Genomic DNA, 20,002 nt, shown 5'->3' on the forward strand with positions numbered 1-20,002 from the left:
CTTTATTTCTATATTTATTCTTATATATCTGTATAAATTGTTAATAATAATAGATACGCTACTGCTTCTATTACATGTACCAGATGCACAATTTGTACATAGTTTTTTTGCATATACAGTGTATCACAAAAGTGAGTACACCCCTCACATTTCTGCAAATATTTCATTATATCTTTTCATGGGACAACACTATAGACATGAAACTTGGATATAACTTAGAGTAGTCAGTGTACAGCTTGTATAGCAGTGTAGATTTACTGTCTTCTGAAAATAACTCAACACACAGCCATTAATGTCTAAATAGCTGGCAACGTAAGTGAGTACACCCCACAGTGAACATGTCCAAATTGTGCCCAAATGTGTCGTTGTCCCTCCCTGGTGTCATGTGTCAAGGTCCCAGGTGTAAATGGGGAGCAGGGCTGTTAAATTTGGTGTTTTGGGTACAATTCTCTCATACTGGCCACTGGATATTCAACATGGCACCTCATGGCAAAGAACTCTCTGAGGATGTGAGAAATAGAATTGTTGCTCTCCACAAAGATGGCCTGGGCTATAAGAAGATTGCTAACACCCTGAAACTGAGCTACAGCATGGTGGCCAAGGTCATACAGCGGTTTTCCAGGACAGGTTCCACTCGGAACAGGCTTCGCCAGGGTCGACCAAAGAAGTTGAGTCCACGTGTTCGGCATCATATCCAGAGGTTGGCTTTAAAAAATAGACACATGAGTGCTGCCAGCATTGCTGCAGAGGTTGAAGACGTGGGAGGTCAGCCTGTCAGTGCTCAGACCATACGCCGCACACTGCATCAACTCGGTCTGCATGGTCGTCATCCCAGAAGGAAGCTGACGCACAAGAAAGCCCGCAAACAGTTTGCTGAAGACAAGCAGTCCAAGAACATGGATTACTGGAATGCCCTGTTGTCTGACGAGACCAAGATAAACTTGTTTGGCTCAGATGGTGTCCAGCATGTGTGGCGGCGCCCTGGTGAGAAGTACCAAGACAACTGTATCTTGCCTACAGTCAAGCATGGTGGTGGTAGCATCATGGTCTTGGGCTGCATGAGTGTTGCTGGCACTGGGGAGCTGCAGTTTATTGAGGGAAACATGAATTCCAACATGTACTGTGACATTCTGAAACAGAGCATGATCCCCTCCCTTCGAAAACTGGGCCTCATGGCAGTTTTCCAACAGGATAACGACCCCAAACACAACCTCCAAGATGACAACTGCCTTGCTGAGGAAGCTGAAGGTAAAGGTGATGGACTAAACCCAATTGAGCACCTGTGGCGCATCCTCAAGTGGAAGGTGGAGGAGTTCAAGGTGTCTAACATCCACCAGCTCCGTGATGTCATCATGGAGGAGTGGAAGAGGATTCCAGTAGCAACCTGTGCAGCTCTGGTGAATTCCATGCCCAGGAGGGTTAAGGCAGTGCTGGATAATAATGGTGGTCACACAAAATATTGACACTTTGGGCACAATTTGGACATGTTCACTGTGGGGTGTACTCACTTATGTTGCCAGCCATTTAGACATTAATGGCTGTGTGTTGAGTTATTTTCAGAAGACAGTAAATCTACACTGCTATACAAGCTGTACACTGACTACTCTAACTTATATCCAAGTTTTATTTCTATAGTGTTGTCCCATGAAAAGATATAATAAAATATTTGCAGAAATGTGAGGGGTGTACTCACTTTTGTGATACACTGTATATATATATATATATATATATATATATATTTGCATATTGTACAATCGCCACACTCTTACTTACTTTATTTGTATTAGTTTAGTTTCTTTTGCTTGTTAAACTACTGGAGACCAATAATTTCCCTTCGGGATGAATAAAGTGTCTGTCTGTCTGTCTGTCTATCTATCTATTAAGTTTTTTATTGGGAAACATTTTCTTGCAATAAAAATGTGCATAACTGTTAAAATTTTGCTTCCTTATTTTTGAGAATTGCGAATAATCTCGATTAAAAATTGTAATCGTGTGACAGCCCTAATATTTACCCTATATTTATCAAAGCATAAACTAGATTTTTTTTTTTTACCCGAATGGCCTGTCCAGTATTCAGCACTGCAACATCAGTCTCCTCCGACTTGGTGTTTCTCATGTAGGTTTTACAATACTACTAAAGCAGTACTGCCCCTTGGCATGGTCAAGTACAATTTTAATAGCATTTTAACATTTACTAGGCTGTTGCTTTAATCTGATGTTTTAATATGTCGTTATGAAGTAGTGCCTCAAATGTTTGAAATAAGAAGTTAGCCATGTCTCCTGGGAAAAATAGCATTCAAGAGTTGGGATTGGACACTTGAGTATTGTTTGTGACTTTTTGAGAGGTTTTAATCCAATACAAATTAAACCATTTAAAGTTTATAAAATAAAAAATGCACATGTTAATTAATTAATTATGCTATTAATACTAGAGCTGGCTGGGTATTAATTCAGTCTACCATTTTTAGCATTTAGCTAAACTACATCTGTTTGGTCAGTTAGGTTAATCATACAAATGTACACACACCCTTTATGACCTCAGCACCTTTTTTTTAGTCCTCTGAATTCTGTAAATTCAAAAGGGCTTTATCCTCTTCCTTACCGAAAGTTAAGTTGATTTAGCTGCAGGATTAATAATACAAGTGGGATCTATTTGGATTTTTGTTTATTATTTATTTTTCTATTTTCACTTTTTCAATTTTATTTCAAAGTGCATTTTTTTTTTTTGCACTTTTCTTGTGTTACTTGTTTGTTAGCTCTTTTAGCTCACATTTTCATCCTAAAATCAAAATCATACTGTAGTGTATGACGTGCGAGTATTGAACTAAAAGCGTGCAGCATGAATAAAATCAGCCACAAAAAAAAAATGTAAAACATTCACTAGAATGCAGTGTATTTGGGCCTTGCATTTTGTTGCAGCTTTGCAGTTGTTTTCCTGAAAAGGTGTTTAATGTTTGGTCTAGAATGCTTGTACAGTGTATAAAGGATTTTAGTGGACTTTCTTCCCCTTCTTTGTTGTGCCTTTTCTCACTTCCCCCCCCCCAAGCCTTGGTGTTGCCTGTCTGCGCTGGCCATGTAGGGTTGTTAGCAATACTGTTTGATGCACTGCACCCTCTATTGTCTGTTTAGTGTTTAGAATCTCCAGTGGGGAAGAGGAAAAGAAGCTTGGCTGTTAGCTCTTCTCAGGATCCATCTTTCTCAGGATTAAACCAGGTCTGAAAATGCCTAATAATTCTGCCCTATATATTTGCTATGCGTAATAAATATTGTTTTGGCATTAAACCAGACACATGTTAAACACGTTCTCCAGGTATCACTGACCTTTATTTAATGGGCTGACGAAAGTACTTGCTAACACCAAGTAGGTTTTTTTCCCTGACTGCTACTATTCCCTTTTTTTTTCTTCTCAGAAAAATTTGCACTGGTTGTGGAAAACTTGCTTTTACACCACTTTAATGTGCTTCAGGTTTGTGCACAATGAATTTTTGCCCCTTCCCATTCAGTTGTTTCCATAATTTTTATGTTTTTCTCTGCCTGTTGAGAATTCTGTGGGGCAGTATTGTTTATCAATTTAATTAGATTAATGATCTTGTCATAAGAATTACCTCAGTATTTCTCCAAATTGGTGCTTCAAAGGGGAATGTAACTCTCAGCATGAATGGTGCCTTTACAGATGTGTAAGTTGTACTGTGACACATGCTGGCTTTTAAATTTTGTGATGGTAACAATCAGAAGGGTTCTTTTTCTCTTTGGAGAGCATGAGGTCTTTTAGTTTTAAAAATGTTTTGAATGTTGGACTCACTTTGCTACAGTGCACCTTAGAAGAGCTTGATCATGTGGATGTTTACTTGTCTGAATGTTGTTGATACGTCTCTCATTTTGCGTCATGGAGTTCTAACTTGCATTTGGAGAGACAGTGATACTGGCAGGATTTTAAATGTATTATAGAGCCAGTGGGGTTATATTTAAGAACAGAAGCAAGTTAGTTTTTAATGCAGTGCTGTCTGAGTGATCAAAGGTCATCTGTATTTGATACTGATATTGGCCTTGCCCTGATTTTTTTTTTATGTTAACTGTAGTTGTTGAACCTTAAACTTAAAATATTCAGTAATGCTCCTTTGATTCTTAATCGTGATGGCACAAATATTTTCCTGTTTTTTTAAATAATTTTTTAATAATTCTGTTATTAATTGACAATTTCCTTATTGATAAGAGTGCTTATCAAAATATTAAACACATCACTGAATTTCATATTAATGTGGCTTTCTTGAAATAAATTTAAATGACTTTTTAAACCAGTGCATTAATTGAACAGTGACAGTTATCAGATTATTCAGTTAATTTTGGCATCCTAGTTTGAGGTCCAGAATGCTTAAATACAATTTTACTGTATGACTTTAACCAGAATAAACCAGTCCTATTTATATTGTGTGATGTCCTCTAATAGATTGCTTGCTTGTCCAGTGTGGGTTTTAGTCTAAGCCTAGTGATTTTGATGCTCTAGATCCTCCATGACTGTTTTATCTGAAGAAGTAACTAAAGGTTAAAACATGTTATAGTTGTATTTTATATTTAATTTGGTGAGAGCACACTAATAAAGCTTCACAATTACACTACTTTTAATAGTGCTTGTACTATTATTGTATTGTGTAAATTGCTACTTATTCCACTTATTATTAGGCTGCCTTCAGATCGGGATATGGGTGTGTCACTGCAACTCTTAAAATTTTGAATGATATAGTTTCTGTGTTAGATTCTAAACAGTGTTGTGCAGCTACATTTATTGATCTGGCTAAGGCTTTTGACACTGTTGATCATTCAACGCTTTTAGATAGGTTGGTCAGTATTGAAGTCTCGGATCACTCACTGGCGTGGTTTTCAAATTATCTTGCGGATAGGGTGCAACGAGTTAAATCAGAACAATTTATCTCACAGCCTCTATCTGTTACTAAAGGTGTGCCTCAGGGTTCGATCTTAGGTCCAACATTATTCTATTTATACATAAACAACATTGTTTACTCTGTTGAAGACACATTAATCCATTTTTATGCGGAAGATACAGTTCTGTATGCTATTGGTCCATCTCCGGAGGCAGTATTTTCATCGCTCCAGGATAGCTTTTTGATTGTCCAACAGGCCTTTTCTAATTTAGTTCTTGTGTTAAATACCACCAAGACTAAGGTAATGTGGTTTGGCAAAAGAGGTTCGGTTCACCAAGCAGTCCATGACATCACTGTTGACGGGGCTACTTTAAGTCAGGTCTCTGAGTATAAATATTTGGGCATATGGCTAGATAGCACACTGACATTTTCATATCACATTAGTAAATTACAATCTAAGGTTAGATCAAAAGTAGGCTCTCTGTATAGAATGCGGGCCTCTCTTAGCCGATCTGCTAAACTGAAACTTGTACAAATGACCATCCTCCCCTTGTTAGATTTTGGTGATGTTATGTACAGGTCAGCTCGTAAAAGTGATCTTCTGAAACTAGACATACTTTATCACTGCCATTCGGTTTGCGATAAATGCTCCATATAAAACACATCATTGTACCCTTTATTCTACTGTGAACTGGCCATCTTTACACACTCGTCATGCTATTCATTGGTTTATGCTCATATACAAAACCCTGCTTGGTTTGTCTCCTCCCTATTTGTGTCATTTATTGCAAACCTCATCTTCAGTTTATTATACTCGCGCTGCTCATCGTATTTCACTGAAGGTTCCTAAAACGAACACCATTTTTGGTCAGTCATCATTTCAAGTGGCTGCAGCCATAGACTGGGACAAACTGCAAGAAACTAAGGCTGGATCCATTTATTTCTAAGACATCTTTTAAAAAACAAATTACAGATATCTTAAGAGATACATGCAGCTGTATGACAAATTGATTCTTTTTTTATACTGTTGCTGGGTGATTCGACTGTGTTATTGTATTGTGATCATTGTTGTTTGTTTTCAATGTCTTATGTAAATGTGTTTGTATGATTGTTCCTCAAGAGGCTTTGCTTTTTGCCAGGCCGCCATTGTAAATAAGAAGCAGTTCTTAATGACTTGCCTGGTTAAATAAAGGTTAAATAAAAAAATAAAAATAAACTAATGTAGGGTTTCCAAGGCAACCAACACGCTGTCGTCACATGCTGTGTTAGGACAAGATGGTGCTACACTAAAAAATGTAATATAAATAGCTTATTTTTAATGTATGAGACTTGTATGAGGCTTTTTTTTATTCGACTTTCAGAAAAGATAAATACATCATTTTTTGACAACTCCCTGCCTTTTAATGCACTTTATCCATCTGTCAACAAGCTTTCGCATTCCCTCATTAAAATGTTTTAGGCTAAGCTGCGAGCCACAAATGCACAGCTGTGTTAACCTCGTTTTCAGACGTAAATCTTTGTCCTTGTATGGGTTCTTTCAGGGAAACTAAAGTCCCATTAGACTGATGGGGCAAGATCAGGACTATAGGAAGGATGCTTTAACACCTTGAAATGAAGTTTTTTGGAAAGTTTTGACAGTATGGGCAGAGGTGTGCTGATGTGCATTGTCATGCAACAACACAATGTCCTTACATAGCAGTCCTCCTTTAGTGAGCATCTCACTGTAACGAGCACTGTTGATTGTAGAACCTTTTTCCTGATAATGTTTCAGTACCTACCCATAACAATCCCATAAATTTTCCAGCTGATGGTTGACTTTTTTTAATTTTTTCTTGGTCTGTGATTGAGGATTTTTCCACTCTATACTCTTGTCTGTCACCAGTAATGATTCTTTTTTTTTTTTTTTTTTTTTTTTTTTTTTTTTTTTTTTTTTTTTTTTTTTTTTTTTTTTTTTTTTTTTTTTTTTTTGTGTGAAATTTTTACCTTCCTCAGAGTATCAGTCTAAATTTTGTTTGCAGTTGTCCAAACGCTCCTGTTTGTGCTCTTCTGCAAGTTGTTTCGGTACCCATCTTGCACAAACTTTTCAAAACCCAAGTCTGTTGTGGATTACTGCATAGGCAGAGCCATGGCTGATTTGCAAATGATTTGCCACATAATCCACTGTGTCTCACTTATCCAACAGAATACATTCACAAGCATGCTCAATGTTGTCATCAGTATTGGACAAGAATGGGCGTCCGGCTCCTCCTTCATGGGTGACACTTGTGCAACCTTCCTTGAACTTCCTTTAACATACACTTGTTCGTGACAAAACACTTTTCTCCAAACAAGTCCTTGACAAATATCCAGACACACTCTCAGACCACAAAAAATGAATCACTGAACACTGCTCTTATTTTGTGCAAGTCACAAATCACTAGGTACCTATTGTTAGTGCTTTTGATGTTAAATAGGTGTTGGCATAGGCAATTTGCTTGGCCTGTGACTATGCAGTTTCATACACAGAAGGGTACCACACTGTACTGTATTTTGAGTTTTTGGCAGCAGGTCTTTTTATTCCTTTTTTAACTTGTGTGCCCACCTCTAGTAATAAAACACTACACGTTCACAGCCACTAAAGATAGGATTTAAAAATCCAAACTTGTGTGCAGAGCTCGGTTTTGCTTCGAGTGTTTCGGTTGAATGAGCGTTTTAGCGAATGAACAAAAATGTTTTTTATAGTAGCAGAATATTTAGTTATTACTGCCGTGGCACAGTAATTCAACCCCTACATCAAGTCTCAGATTCTATTTTTTATTGCATTATACAAAATATCCTGACTTTTCGGGAAATAGTACATTTGTGTGTAACAGTATTTATGTCTAAAATATATGCTTTTTGTTTCATTTATCACTATAAAGGAAGAATATGTCTACATAAAACTATTCCTTATGGTGTCAGTAAGATTGTTAATAAACTCACATTATTAACCCATTGTGGGAAAACATGTTTTTTCACTTAAAATTAACATAGATTTCCTAGATTTAATTTTTGTTTAAAAAAACATTTTAAGGGGGTTCTTTTGGTACGTTGCTATATGGTAACATTTATGCAAAAACAGAAATGGTATTCTTTTTTCTTTTCTTTTTTTTAAGTGCAACATGAAATTTCATACATCATACAACTTACTTTTTGGATTGAATTTTTCTTCACTGAAAATGTTAAAGCCATTAGAAACTCAGACAACTGTCTGTGTACAGTATACGTAAGTGTGTGATTAGCAATTGTAATGAAAAATTTACTATTCTTATTGAAAATATACCAAGAAGGTGCAAGTGTGCATACATGCATGTCACTCAGTGTGAAAGATCCTAAAGCAGTTTTTCTCCTTGGTAAGAAAGAGGTAGACTTCACACTTAAAACAAGTCACCCTGCCGTTGCCTTTGCAGCTGGGTTTTTTGCACCTTCTTCTTGCTGCAACCATCTTTGGCCAGTAGTCAGTGCAGTCCAGTACATGTTGCTTTATACGGCCGTAGCTGGTCCTCTGTGTCTCTTCTCCTCAAGATGAAACTCCATACTCTCCTCCTTTTTTCATTTTAGGTTTTTAGTCTTTTTGGTCTTCTTGATCTTCCTGTTTTACTGTGGTATAAGTAGTAGGTGACAAACAGGTGTAATTTTCTTATGATCAAGATGAGAGATAAAATACAGCAATTGTGCAACCAAGATTGTTAAGCTACACATCAGGAATGGCTACATGGAAATAGCTAATCAATTGAAAATTTTCACCATTAGGTCAACACTGGAGTTAGGTAAACACAAAGTTTAAAAAGGCAGATGATGTGAATTTGCCTGGAAGATTACATATGTCTCTTTTGATAGAATTAAGGGTTTGCTATGGCTATCCTGTTCCTTTGACCTAAATCCTATAGAAAATCTGTGTTATAAGCTCTAGAGAAAAGTCCATAAGTGGACCTTAGAATCTCAGTCATATGAAAAGCCCATCCTAACCATTATTTTAGCAAAGGGTGGCTACAGAACGTACTAAATAAAGGCATTATAGAAATCGTGTAACACAACACAATTTAATATAGTTTCCCCCCCATTTCATTGTTTTAATTGTTTTAAATTTAACATTTCTTATCACTTCAACCAGAACTAACTGTGCAAGCATGTGCATGCACTGGCGTGTATATTTTGCTGTAAAAAGATGGGGAAAATCGGAAAGGAGTGTTAAAGGTAGAACACAAAAAAATAGCATGACACATGCCTTGCTGTTCTGCCTTTTTATATATTTGACATGCAAATATTTGCTTTATCTGAAAAAAAAAAAAAAAAAACCCCATATGTTTAAGGTTTCCCTTACTGAACATTGGAGTACTGGACACTATCCTCCTCTGTGGTAAAGTTAGTTTTATATTGGACATTTGCCTGACATTGAAGGTTCTTTTCATCTCGTTCTCGACCAATATACATCCAAGAATAATAATAATGATTCTGACATGTACCACTTACTACAGCTATATTACAGAAAGTCCTAAAGTGTGTGTGAAGCAATAAATAATACAATTTTACAAATGACTAAAAATCAAGAATTTTAGTAAAATAATGATTGTAGTAGCTACCTAGTAACACATTAGTACAAGATTCAATATATTAAAATTTACTTTTTAAATTATTAAAAATATTAAATTTTTTGCAGATAGAGCAAATACTTGCACATCAAATATGGGGTGCAATGTCATATTTTTCTAAATATTGTTTTTTGACATGAAAAATGAAAAACAACCTGTTTTTTAATATTGGTATTAGAAATGAAAAAACTAATTAGCAAAGGTACATGAACCATATCACCACAGCCCAAGAACACCAGTGTCTAATTCTGAAAGTCTGTTCAGTTTCTCTGTAAAGAATTTACAAGTTGTCTGGAAAATTAAATAAAGGTTTATTTTTGTTTACTGTGTTTTTTTTTTTATTGGTCAGTAGTATTTTACTTCTACTTATTTTTATCTAGTTAACACTTACAGTGTATCACAAAAGTGAGTACACCCCTCACATTTCTGCAGATATTTAAGTATATCTTTTCATGGGACAACACTGACAAAATGACACTTTGACACAATGAAAAGTAGTCTGTGTGCAGCTTATATAACAGTGTAAATTTATTCTTCCCTCAAAATAACTCAATATACAGCCATTAATGTCTAAACCACCGGCAACAAAAGTGAGTACACCCCTTAGTGAAAGTTCCTGAAGTGTCAATATTTTGTGTGGCCACCATTATTTCCCAGAACTGCCTTAACTCTCCTGGGCATGGAGTTTACCAGAGCTTCACAGGTTGCCACTGGAATGCTTTTCCACTCCTCCATGACGACATCACGGAGCTGGCGGATATTCGAGACTTTGCGCTCCTCCACCTTCCGCTTGAGGATGCCCCAAAGATGTTCTATTGGGTTTAGGTCTGGAGACATGCTTGGCCAGTCCATCACCTTTACCCTTAGCCTCTTCAATAAAGCAGTGGTCGTCTTAGAGGTGTGTTTGGGGTCATTATCATGCTGGAACACTGCCCTGCGACCCAGTTTCCGGAGGGAGGGGATCATGCTCTGCTTCAGTATTTCACAGTACATATTGGAGTTCATGTGTCCCTCAATGAAATGTAACTCCCCAACACCTGCTGCACTCATGCAGCCCCAGACCATGGCATTCCCACCACCATGCTTGACTGTAGGCATGACACACTTATCTTTGTACTCCTCACCTGATTGCCGCCACACATGCTTGAGACCATCTGAACCAAACAAATTAATCTTGGTCTCATCAGACTCATCAGGACTGAAGACATGTCCTTTGTTGACATGTCTTCAGCAAACTGTTTGCGGGCTTTCTTGTGTAGAGACTTCAGAAGAGGCTTCCTTCTGGGGTGACAGCCATGCAGACCAATTTGATGTAGTGTGCGGCGTATGGTCTGAGCACTGACAGGCTGACCCCCCACCTTTTCAATCTCTGCAGCAATGCTGACAGCACTCCTGCGCCTATCTTTCAAAGACAGCAGTTGGATGTGACGCTGAGCATGTGCACTCAGCTTCTTTGGACAACCAACGCGAGGTCTGTTCTGAGTGGACCCTGCTCTTTTAAAACGCTGGATGATCTTGGCCACTGTGCTGCAGCTCAGTTTCAGGGTGTTGGCAATCTTCTTGTAGTCTTGGCCATCTTCATGTAGCGCAACAATTCGTCTTTTAAGATCCTCAGAGAGTTATTTGCAATGAGGTGCCATGTTGGAACTTTCAGTGACCAGTATGAGAGAGTGTGAGAGCTGTACTACTAAATTGAACACACCTGCTCCCTATGCACACCTGAGACCTAGTAACACTAACAAATCACATGACATTTTGGAGGGAAAATGACAAGCAGTGCTCAATTTGGACATTTAGGGGTGTAGTCTCTTAGGGGTGTACTCACTTTTGTTGCCGGTGGTTTAGACATTAATGGCTGTATATTGAGTTATTTTGAGGGAAGAATAAATTTACACTGTTATATAAGCTGCACACAGACTACTTTTCATTGTGTCAAAGTGTCATTTTGTCAGTGTTGTCCCATGAAAAGATATACTTAAATATCTGCAGAAATGTGAGGGGTGTACTCACTTTTGTGATACACTGTAGATCTATAAAATACCAACCTGAGTAAACACTAAACATGTTTACACAGCAACTGACTCTTCCTTATAACCTAATTGCACTTAAGCTTTTGATCTGTTTAGACATTTATTTCAGGATTTTCAGGTAAAGAGAAGACTTAGTGATTGTCAGTTATTGCAAATTACTTGGCCCCTAAAGCATTAAAGCCTCTCCATATCATTCCACCACCACTTTTGACTATTGGTATGATCTTTTATGTGGAATGCTGTGAAAATGTAATGCCAGAACTAATGCAATCTACCTTGCAATTAATCAGTTCACAGAAAATTATTCCAAAAGGTTTGTGGGTTATCAAGATGTTTTTGTTCTTGGTTACCATTTGTTTTCACAGCTCCACAAACGTTTTGCTCAGTTTTTTTTTAACAGTGAAATAATTAAAGCTGCCCTTTTTGAAAAGAACAAGGCCTGCAGTTATCTTTAGATACAATTTTCATTTGTGTATGCTTTCCTGGTTGAGATGTTCATGTGCTATTGGAGGATTTTTGGTAGGATTTACCACTACTTTGTTTTTGTTTTTTGTTTTTTTTACTTTATTTGGAGATTATCTGTCCTGTGAGTCAGTGTGTTGGGTCAGTTTTCCTTTTCATTGTTCTTTAAAAAAGGATGGTGCCATATTTTACTACAGTTATAACTCGGTTAAGTAGACAGTAATCTGTACGGAACCAAATGACACCAAGTACCACTAACTAATTGCTCGGCTGTTTTTCTTTGCACATTGCTAGATTTTCACTTTACATTATGTATACTTTGCCTAAATAATTACATTTTATAAATATTAGTTCCATGTAATAATTTATTATGAACTTTGCCACCTTACCCTTTTATACTGTTGAAGAACGTAAACAATATAGTTTGACTGTTTGCTGTAGGTTTTTCTTTCCTGCTGATAGTTCCAATGAAATGGGCACTTGTTTTACAGTATTTCCCAAAAATTTACACTTTGAAGTGTGAATGCACGCATGATTTAAAAAAGGTCAGACATGTTGTTTTTGGGTCCTTTTGGGCGGTACGGTGGCTTAGTGGGTAGCACTGTCGCCTCACAGCAAGAAGGTCCTGGTTTTGATTTCCAGTTGGAGTGGTACGGGTACTTTTTGTGTAGACTTTGCATGTTCTACTTGTGTCTGCGTGGGTTTCCTCCCACAGTCCAAATACATGCAAGGGAGGTAAATTGGAGATACAAAATTGTCCATGACTGTGTTTGACATTGAACTTGTGAACTAACGAACCTTTTGTAACAAGTAACTACATCTCCTGTATTGAATGTAACCAAGAAGTGTGTAAAATATGACATTAAAATCCTAATAAATAATTGGGTCTTTTATAAAGTGGACAAGCATAGGCTTATGGTTAACCGATAACAAAGAATTGTCTGAATAATGCTGCAAGTTAATAATGGAATTTTTAGCTGATTGTGGAACTTGTGTAAGTGTTCAGACTGTTAAATTAAGTACTGACTTGCTCTTTGTGCATGCACCAGCTAGGTGTTCAAACACATTTAAAGCTTGAACTCTGCCATTCTAATATGAACTTTATGGATTATATTATTTAAATTGTAAATAATGAAAATATTCAACCCCATCACCACAAACAGAAGCTGTTTGTTAGTATGAAGTTTGATGGCATGTTACTTAATAACTACTATTATACTAACGTTATAGTATAATACCTATACCAATGTCAGAAACAGCTTTAATTTACTGACTTTATTCTTATTAATTGTGATTAGCATGTTTAGTGCTTGTGATACTGTTTGCTAGTGAACATTTTGAATGCTAAAGTGGTTCTGCTTATGGTATTTTTTTTATCTTACTGTTTTACATCAATGCCATGTTTACTGCTTTGTGCTGTTTCGTTTGTTTAACGAAGCTTAAATATTTGTTAATATGAAACTCGGTGATGTTTTAGATTTTAATGGGACATTAAGCTTGTCGGTGACTAATAAACTGTTGACTAATTGCTGTCATAAATGGTTAAAAAAATTTGGTAAAATGTGTGTCCCTAATAGAACATGTTTAAAAACAGACTTAATGTTTAAATGTTCAGTTTTTGTAAATGTGCGTGCTTTTGCGAATAATTATAATAATAATTATACATGATTTTAAATGTAATAAAATCTCGTTGTTGTAGGCAACTTTTGCTAACTTTTCCTAAATGCTTAATTTAAGAACATTTTTATTGTTCCACTGCTATGGTTGCCACTAGCCCCTGCTTGGTTTAAGTTTTCTATTGATTAGAGAAATTGCATGAGGCTTACTGGGGGATAAATTTGTAGTTCAACACAATTAATGTTCTTGTTCTTTTAATGCAGTTGTTTCTCATTGACTTTGGTCTGGCCAAAAAATACCGGGACAACAGGACACGACAGCATATACCCTACAGAGAAGACAAAAACCTCACAGGCACAGCTCGCTATGCTAGTATCAATGCACACCTGGGCATTGAACAGAGGTGCGAGGACTTCACTATCACACCAGTATCACCCCCAATACCTCTCCACACACATACTCAATACAAAATTTGACATTATGGTTAATTATATGAACACATTGGGTGTGTTCGAAAAGCTAGGGAGCTCTCTACATAGGCAGCATTTTACGTCATCCTGTGCGCGCTTCTGATAAGGAGGCTGTTCATAATCCTAGATGCCTTAATATCCTCACTACTGAGGCATCTTCATATTTCAATGTTATTTTGGCTCAAGAATGAGTGAGGATCCGACGCTGCCTTGGTGATCAAGGCAATCCCAGCATTCATTGCGGGTCGGGTGCTCTTCTCTCACAGAAAAATAAACATGGCTGACGGGGTGGAGAAACGAATGGAGTTATTATCAAACGTAAATACAATATTACTTATTTTTAACCTGTATAAACTTGTACCGAGTGTTTTTATTTGCAAGTTCGGGCTTGTCAGGAAATGTAACCGTTATCGGTACATGAAGGGAGGTGTTATATTAACGTTAGCGTGCTGTGCTACCTCAATCCATTGGTTTTAATGGCAAGATGCTAAACGCGAAACCCGATGGAATCGCTGTCTAAGTAGTGCGTTCGAATAACCTGCCTTATAAGTAGAGATGGGACGATCGATCGGCTATGAATCGGTATCGGCCGATTTTTTATCAAAATATGCTATTGGCGATCGGCCGATATTTCCTAAATGTAGACGATCCGATCGTGTGATATATAAAGACCATGTTAAGTTAACAGCTCAGTGGATTGATCCAAACTTTGAGCTACGAAGCACCAACCATCACCTCACCATTCATCAACAATCGTACAGAAACCATCGTGAAAGCTCTTCATGACCTAAAATAACATCATTAACGTTGTGCAGCATACATACGATGTAATTTTGCTGATTGAAATATTTACTTTAAAAAGATAATTCAACCCGGTCACATCTTAGTCGATTCTATCAGCACGTTATATAAACTCGTGGTTCACTTTGGTAAATCGTAAGCGGTTCTTACTTGTGATTTAGATGAGAACAGAAAACGTTACAGAGCCAATCGGAGGCAAAAGTTTATTCATTACCAAATTCGTTAGTTCAGGATCATCTGCTGAACTTTTAGAAAACTTTTAGCTCCTTAGATGGAACGAGTCTGACTCGGTTACAGATCTGTGGTAACAGCAGTTAAATTAAGCTTTTTAATTGAGCTTTTTAATGTAAGAGTGTCACACGAAATGTTCTGTAGTAGCTGGTGTTTATTTAAAACCACGACATTTAATTAATAACAGTAAACACGGAGAGATAACTGAGAAGAGAAACTTACGCTTCACATAAAAACGAATCAACGAATCACTTATAGCGATACTGTGAACAAAGCGTCTCTTCTAAAGGCACACACACACACACACGTGCGCTGCTCCGGTTTATCTTTACTGTGAGGCTCTTTTTAAGTTTATTTACTGCTAACCCCCCCGATCGGAATCGGCTATCGGCCGATGTCCCTGAAAGGAGATCGGAATCGGTGCCAAAAACCCTGATCGGCCCATCTCTACTTATAAGTAATTGACTTATTAGAATCCTCTCTACTGAGGCAGCTGCCTATGTAGACAGTAAGACAGCAAGGCAGCTCCCTAGGTTTTCGAACACACCCTTTATGTCTCTTGTCATAGTTCTGAAATTGTATTGGGACTTGTTCTGCACCTTTTTGTATACATTGATATTTTATATAGTTTATTTTATGTAATGCTTTATTAGTTACAAAGATATGTAATGGAGTTTAATCTTTTGTCTTTTTCTGAAGTCTCCTTACTACTGGAATTTCATTAAATTTTTCTTTAATGTCCAACAGTCGTCGAGATGACATGGAATCGCTAGGCTATGTTCTGATGTACTTCAACAGAACCAGCTTGCCCTGGCAAGGATTAAAGGTAAGCAGGCAAAATTCACTTTTTCAAAAGTTTTTTTTTTGGTTTGTTACCTCAAATGCTGCAGAAATATAAACTTTAATCTGTAGTTTACTTTATAATTCTCAAAAAAAAAAAAAAAAAACTAGATACCACATGGCAAACATAGCAACAAGATCCATCATGGCAAATATTTTTCAAATGTATAGTTTTAAAAGTAAATAAAATAAATCAAGAGACACTTCACATCTATTGGCAGCAACCAGTTGTGGTTTTTTTTTTTTTTTTGCAGTGATCTAGATTCTTGGATTTTGTTGTTGAAGTGACAATACTAATGTAAAAAATGTGCTCAGTATGCTAAGTGCTTTTCAGTATTCACTACATCAGTATTACTGCTAATGAACACCATCCCAGTCACATATTTGAATGTACATATTTTTCTTTACATTACATTTTTTTACTATGTTATCAGGCTGCCACAAAGAAACAGAAATATGAGAAGATTAGCGAGAAAAAGATGTCCACTCCTGTTGAAGTGTTGTGTAAGGTATGTAAACCAACAAAATGTTGAATGACGGCATACACATTCATTTTTATTTCAAAGTGCATTTGAATACAAATGTCACTGTCTAGTAACAGACTGTGCCATGACAACACAAATGAGAATTTTCGTCTTTAAGCATGAAGCCTCGTAATTTAATGACTGCTCTGAAATGTGGCACTTTTCTATAAAAATTCGTGAAGTCTGTGAAGTTTTAAATTATTTTTTAAAAAGGCAGTCTGTGAAATTAAGCATGTAGTTCTGTGAAGTTAGTAGTGCTCTATCATCACTATCTGGTCATGGTACACTAAGCTTTGTCTTTTGTAGGGTTTCCCAGCTGAGTTTGCCATGTACTTGAATTACTGTCGTGGCCTACGATTTGAGGAGGCCCCTGACTACATGTATCTGCGCCAGCTGTTCCGCATTCTTTTCAGGTACTTGCAAAACCCAGTACATGATATACAGTGTATCACAAAAGTGAGTACACCCCTCACATTTCTGCAGATATTTAAGTATATCTTTTCATAAGACAACACTGACAAAATGACACTTTGACACAATGAAAAGTAGTCTGTGTGCAGCTTATATAACAATGTAAATTTATTCTTCCCTCAAAATAACTCAATATACAGCCATTAATGTCTAAACCACTGGCAACAATAGTGAGTACACCCCTTAGTGAAAGTTCCTGAAGTGTCAATATTTTGTGTGGCCACCATTATTTCCCAGAACTGCCTTAACTCTCCTGGGCATGGAGTTTACCAGAGCTTCACAGGTTGCCACTGGAATGCTTTTCCACTCCTCCATGACGACATCACGGAGCTGGCGGATATTCGAGACTTTGCGCTCCTCCACCTTCCGCTTGAGGATGCCCCAAAGATGTTCTATTGGGTTTAGGTCTGGAGACATGCTTGGCCAGTCCATCACCTTTACCCTCAGCCACTTCAATAAAGCAGTGGTCGTCTTAGAGGTGTGTTTGGGGTCATTATCATGCTGGAACACTGCCCTGCGACCCAGTTTCCGGAGGGAGGGGATCATGCTCTGCTTCAGTATTTCACAATACATATTGGAGTTCATGTGTCCCTCAATAAAATGTAACTCCCCAACACCTGCTGCACTCATGCAGCCCCAGACCATGGCATTCCCACCACCATGCTTGACTGTAGGCATGACACACTTATATTTGTACTCCTCACCTGATTGCCGCCACACATGCTTGAGACCATCTGAACCAAACAAATTAATCTTGGTCTCATCAGACCATAGGACATGGTTCCAGTAATCCATGTCCTTTGTTGACATGTCTTCAGCAAACTGTTTGTGGGCTTTCTTGTGTAGAGACTTCAGAAGAGGCTTCCTTCTGGGGTGACAGCCATGCGGACCAATTTGATGTAGTGTGCGGCGTATGGCCTGAGCACTGACAGGCTGACCCCCCACCTTTTCAATCTCTGCAGCAATGCTGACAGCACTCCTGCGCCTATCTTTCAAAGACAGCAGTTGGCTGTGACGCTGAGCACGTGCACTCAGCTTCTTTGGACGACCAACGCGAGGTCTGTTCTGAGTGGACCCTGCTCTTTTAAAACGCTGGATGATCTTGGCCACTGTGCTGCAGCTCAGTTTCAGGGTGTTGGCAATCTTCTTGTAGCCTTGGCCATCTTCATGTAGCGCAACAATTCGTCTTTTAAGATCCTCAGAGAGTTCTTTGCCATGAGGTGCCATGTTGGAACTTTCAGTGACCAGTATGAGAGAGTGTGAGAGCTGTACTACTAAATTGAACACACCTGCTCCCTATGCACACCTGAGACCTAGTAACACTAACGAGTCACATGACATTTTGGAGGGAAAATGACAAGCAGTGCTCAATTTGGACATTTAGGGGTGTAGTCTCTTAGGGGTGTACTCACTTTTGTTGCCGGTGGTTTAGACATTAATGGCTGTATATTGAGTTATTTTGAGGGAAGAATAAATTTACACTGTTATATAAGCTGCACACAGACTACTTTTCATTGTGTCAAAGTGTCATTTTGTCAGTGTTGTCCCATGAAAAGATATACCTAAATATCTGCAGAAATGTGAGGGGTGTACTCACTTTTGTGATACACTGTACATGAATTTCCTCAACGGTACAGTATTGTTATTTTTCAAAGTTGCTTTAATTACTGCTAGTAATGTTTCATCAGATAAATGTTATGGAGGCTTAAAACAGAAATATGAAAATAATTTTTAGAAGTACATGGTTCCCTTTGATAAGGTCAGCATTTATAATTTTCTTATTGAGACTAAACAAACCAGACCACAACAAACACCGCTGCCAACCTTAAAATATCCTGATGGCCACCAGGTGTTAAAGGTTAATGGTTTGTTGATTTATGTGCCGAAACTAAACTTTTGGAACACATGATTCACATTTCATCTGACAGAGTTAACACAGCATTCCATAGTAAGAGCATCACCCCAACAGCCAAACATGGGGCCAAACAAAGTACTTTCAAGCCAATGTGGCTATATCACAGTAGCATAACGGGTACAAGGGTATACAAAGCTCAGGTTAAAATTTATATTATGCTTAACAATTAATGAACTGTGGTCTCATGCCAATGACAAAACAAAACTGCCACCTATTGTTGGAACAAAAAAAAGCTTGTATGGGTGGTCAGATATAAATTAGGAAACAACAAAAATTTGGTCTGCCCTCAACATTGACACCGTTTATAGTCATGGATTTGGTTATTCTGTGAGGCCAAACACCCTTAATTGCAAGAGAGATTTCACACTTAACTGAAAGATTTTCTTGTGATTTTTACTAATGCTAAAATGTGCTGTCATTTTCTGTCACTGTCCCAACCATTATCCTATATCTCACACAGTATGTAACCAAGCTATGTGGATTGCACTAATTAGACATACTATTTAGTAAAGGAGTGTGTGATGACTGCTGCAGCTGTGAATTTAAGCTCTGTTTTAAAGAGGTATAGATTTTTATCAAAGTAAAACCCATTAAGACTATACTTTTAAAGGCTGCTCTGACAAAAGAAGGATCTGCTTTTTCTTTGTTTTTGTGACAAGGTGCTGATTTTAAAGCAGGGGTTTCATTATTGCGTAGCAGCAACTTTGTAATTAGTCAAACTCTGCATCACAATGTACTGTTGTCACCCCTGTTCCAGATTACCTGTTTTTAGTGATTGGTGATTCACATCTGTCCATCCTGACAAATTTCTATTTGGTGCATGGTTACAGTTCAAGTTTTTCTTTACATTGGCAAAAGACCATTTACTTATCTGGCCATGCCAGAATGTTAAAAAAACGTTACAGGCAATTGTTTGACTCATGTATTTTTGATTAAAAAAAAAAAATACATTTACAAAATACTATTGGTCTCATTATTATTTGTTAAGGGGAAAAAAAGATCCAGGGTTTCATGTCCTGGTGTAGCGGTCTGGGTCATTTCTGTCCAGAGTTTGCACATTCTCCCCCAAAGTCATGTAGGTTAGGTGAATTGGAGATACATAATTGCCCATCACAGTTTTTGATATGGAACTTGAACTGACGATTCATATG

General features: G+C 37.6%; 1 protein-coding gene across 4 annotated transcripts in view; it reads left to right on the plus strand.

The window, feature by feature from the left end:
- Window positions 1-20,002, plus strand: part of csnk1a1 (casein kinase 1, alpha 1) — a 45,435-nt gene that overhangs the window by 22,556 nt on the left and 2,877 nt on the right. For 3 of the 4 annotated variants that reach the window (XM_062990655.1, XM_062990657.1, XM_062990656.1), the window contains exons 5-9: window positions 3,130-3,213; window positions 13,863-14,002; window positions 15,849-15,927; window positions 16,376-16,450; window positions 16,772-16,878. In XM_062990655.1, the coding sequence (XP_062846725.1) occupies window positions 3,130-3,213; window positions 13,863-14,002; window positions 15,849-15,927; window positions 16,376-16,450; window positions 16,772-16,878 (485 nt within the window). The remainder of the gene's footprint in view (window positions 1-3,129; window positions 3,214-13,862; window positions 14,003-15,848; window positions 15,928-16,375; window positions 16,451-16,771; window positions 16,879-20,002) is intronic. The other variant, XM_062990658.1, reaches the window with a different exon arrangement.

This window comes from Trichomycterus rosablanca, unplaced genomic scaffold, assembly GCF_030014385.1.
Source record: "Trichomycterus rosablanca isolate fTriRos1 unplaced genomic scaffold, fTriRos1.hap1 scaffold_48, whole genome shotgun sequence".
NCBI lineage: Eukaryota > Metazoa > Chordata > Actinopteri > Siluriformes > Trichomycteridae > Trichomycterus > Trichomycterus rosablanca.